At 59.2% G+C, this 3649-nt stretch overlaps 1 protein-coding gene across 1 annotated transcript in view; it reads right to left on the minus strand.

The window, feature by feature from the left end:
- TUFT1 (tuftelin 1) overlaps positions 1-3649 on the minus strand; it is a 12925-nt gene that overhangs the window by 4747 nt on the left and 4529 nt on the right. Inside the window, exons 4-6 of the mRNA XM_029958030.1 lie at positions 3213-3284; positions 2097-2210; positions 860-988 (exon numbers count right to left, since the gene is read on the minus strand). Coding sequence (XP_029813890.1) covers positions 860-988; positions 2097-2210; positions 3213-3284 — 315 coding nt within the window. The remainder of the gene's footprint in view (positions 1-859; positions 989-2096; positions 2211-3212; positions 3285-3649) is intronic.

Below are 3649 nucleotides of genomic sequence, written 5' to 3' on the forward strand. Positions count from 1 at the left end.
GATCCATGACAGGGATGTGGGATAACCCCCTTTGGAGGGATCAGGGAAGGAGAGGATCACTGAGGTTGGGAAAGAGCTGCAAGATCACCCCCAGTCCCAGCTCTGATCACCCAATTCCACCTCTGATCAATCCCACCTCTGATCCCCAAATCCCACCTCTGATCCCCAAATCCCAGCTCTGATTCCCCAATCCCACCTCTGATCCCCAAATCCCACCTCTGATTCCCCAATCCCACCTCTGATCCCCAAATCCCACCTCTGATCCCCAAATCCCAGCTCTGATTCCCCAATCCCACCTCTGATCTCCCACATTGTCACATTTAGGACTTTAATCGTGTCATGAGCTCCAAAAACAACAGGATAATGCTGGAAGTTGTGGGAATGCCCCACGAGCAGAACCGTCTAGACGGCACTGCCGCTTCCAGGAGACCTGGAAGAGCCTGCACGGACCAACCAGCTCTTCTGGACCTGGGAAAGGCCCCTTCCCATCCCAGCAGGGGGATCCCAGCAGCTGGATATCGGGTTAGACCTGGTTGGGAAGTCGAGCCCTGCAGGGAGAGTCTGGTTCCCTGGGCTGGTTCCTGGGCTGGTTCCCTGGGCTGGTTCCTGGGTTTGATTCTCTGGGATGGTTCCCTGGGATGGTTCCTGGGTCTGGTTCCTGGGTCTGGTTCCCTGGGCTGATTCCCTGGGATGGTTCCCTGGGATGGTTCCTGGGTCTGATACCCAGGTCTGGTTCCCTGGGCTGATTCCCAGGTCTGGTTCCCTGGGCTGATTCCTGGGCTGGTTCCCAGGTCTGGTTCCTAGGTCTGATTCCTAGGCTGGCTCCACTAATCCCAACCCCCCAGAGGGCTCCTGGTACCTTTTCCATCCCGGCCAGGAGCCTCTGGAGCTCGTCCACCTGCCCCTCCTTCTGCTCCACGTCCCTCTCCGCTCTCCGGAGGGCAGAGCTCGCCCGCTCCGCTTCCTCCTGGTACTGGGCCACCTTCCTCTGGAAAAAAGGGGATGGGAAAGGCTTTACTTGGAATACCAGAGCCCTTGGGGGACGTTCCCAAGCCTCGGGGGGGCTCCCAGGGGTTTTGTTGAAGGCACCAACACCCCGACGGTGCCTTGGGGATGAGGAGCCCTTCGGAAGGTTCTCGGGCTTCAAAGCACTTCAGAGGGCAGGGAGCAGCTCCAGGAGCTCCAGGGGGTTCTCAGGCTCCTCTGGGACCACCTGCCCACGGGGCCACCAGCCCCAGGTTGGGATATGGATGCTTCTTCCAGCCCTGGGATTCGGGAGAGCTCCGGGGGCTCAGAGGGGACAGGGATGGGTCACTTGTCCAAGGAAATGACCTCAGCCACTGCCCATGCCAACAGGAACAGCTCAGAGGGGACAGGGATGGGTCACCAGCCCCAGGGTGACCTTGGCCACCATCAGGAGCTCAGAGGGGACAGGGATGGGTCACTTGTCCAAGGAAATGACCTTAGCCACTGCCCAGGCCAACAGGAACAGCTCAGAGGGGACAGGGATGGGGTCACCAGCCCCAGGGGTGACCTCACACCCCCACCAACATCTCAGCAGCTCAGAGGGGACCAAGGTGCCCCCGTGGGTCCCCCCAGCAGCTGCAGAGCAGGTCCAACACGTGGCAGGATCAAGGACCCCTGGAACACCCCCCCCAGGGTGGAGATGTCACCCCCAGGGTGACCAAAGCCCCCGAAATGCCACCAAACCCACCCCACTTCCTACGGGGAAGGACGGACATCCCCCTGTCACCCCTCAAACCCACTTCCTGGGGATGCCCAGGACCAGTTTGGCCTGTGGGACGGGACTGGGAGCGGGGGTGTCACCGCTGTCACCCACCCTGGGGTGACACAGCCCGGCCCTGTGGGGTGACACAGCCCGGCCCTGCCCATCCGGGCCGTGAGCAGGCACCAAAAAACACCCCGAAGGGGACAATTAACCCCCTTAATTGGGGAGCAGGAAGGGAGGGGAGCAGCAGCAGCAGGAGGAGGAGGAGGAGGTGGACACCTCCAGCAGCCCCGACGTGTCCCTCAGGGCTCCCGGGAAGCTTCGGGAAAGCACCAAAATCAGATTAAACCCCCCGTTTTTCGGTCACCTCGAAGGCTTTCCTCTCCAACTGATGGCGCTTCTCGGCCTCCTGCAGCCTCCTGAGGAGCCTCCTGGCCGTCTCCTGCAGCGTCCCCACGTCCTGGCTGGAGCAGTTCTCCTCCTCCTGGGCAGGGATGAGGCGGGAGGCACAGAAGGGTCCCCCACCCCGGCGTGGGTGACACCCCGGTGACACCCCGGTGACAGCCCTGCCCCGCTCCCTCCTCGCCTCCCACGCTCCAGCTCCGGCTCCCAGCCCTCCTCGGCATCCCCGGGGCCTTCCCAGCCCTTGTTTGTGGAGGAGGAGGAGGAGGAGGACACTTGGGCAACCTGAAACCCGAGAGCGGGCCCAGCCCCAAAAAAATCCCAGCCCCAAAAATCCCACCCCCCAAAAAAATCCCGGCCCCAAAAAATCCCGGCCCCAAAAAAATCCCAGCCCCAAAAATCCCACCCCCCAAAAAAATCCCGGCCCAAAAAAATCTCAGCCCAAAAAAATCCCAGCCCCAAAAATCCCAGCCCCCAAAAAATCCCACCCTAAAATTCCAGCCCCAAAAATCCCGGCCCCAAAAATCCCAGCCTCAAAAATCCCAGCCCCAAAAATCCCAGGCCAAAAAAATCCCAACCCCAAAAAAATCCCAACCCCAAAAAAATCTCAGCCCCAAAAAAATCCCAGCCCCAAAAAAATCCCAGCCCCCAAAAAATCCCAGCCCAAAGACTCTGGCTTGGACTGGCTGATCCCCAAAGGTCTTTTTCCAAGCCCAAGGACTCCGTGGCTCTGTGATCTCCCCCTGGAAGAGCCTGAGGGACGTCCAGGGAGGTTCCTGTTACCCCCTGGGGCTCAAAACCTCCGGGATGCTTTTTAAGGAGGGGTCAAACCCCCAAAAAAGTGCATTTTTATCCATGGAATTGAGCCTCTCTCCATTTCCAACCCGACCCTGTTTGCTGGGGGATCAGGCTCAGCCTCAAAACCAGGAGGAAAACCTCAAATTAAACTGACTTCTTTTCCTAAAATCACGGAATCTTTGGCGGGAAGGGGCTTTTCCCAGGTCACTGATCCCGTCTCCCACCCGACCTTGAACGTTCCTGAGGCTGAAATTCCCCAAATCCCCCCTTTTCCCCCCCTTACCTGCTCCTCCCAGGAGTCCCCCCGGAGCCTCTCGGGGCCCTTCCAGCTCCCGTTGTGCTGCTCCAGCACCACCTGCACAATTCCAAGGACACGGAGACGTCGGGATCCCGCATTCTGGCCGGGATAAAGGACTTTCCCAGAGCTCCTGGAGCTCCTGGATCAACAACCAGCTGGATAGAGGCATTCCCAGGGCTTTTCCCCCACCTGGATGCCAACAAAAACCGGTGCCACCACCTCGACTTTTAACTGGTTGGGCTCTTCCTCTCCCGTTTTCCACGGGCAAAAAAAATCGACTCTTCCAGCTGTTCCAAGCCGGGAAAATCCCAAAATCCCGCTCGACTCGCCCTAAACCGGCCCTTTTCAACCCAATTCCTGCTCCTCCAGCCCTTTTCAACCCAATTCCTGCTTCTCCAGCCCTTTTCAACCCAATTCCTGCT

The sequence above is a fragment of the Manacus vitellinus genome, unplaced genomic scaffold, assembly GCF_001715985.3.
Source record: "Manacus vitellinus isolate BGI_N305 unplaced genomic scaffold, ASM171598v3 scaffold_138_pilon, whole genome shotgun sequence".
Lineage (NCBI taxonomy): Eukaryota > Metazoa > Chordata > Aves > Passeriformes > Pipridae > Manacus > Manacus vitellinus.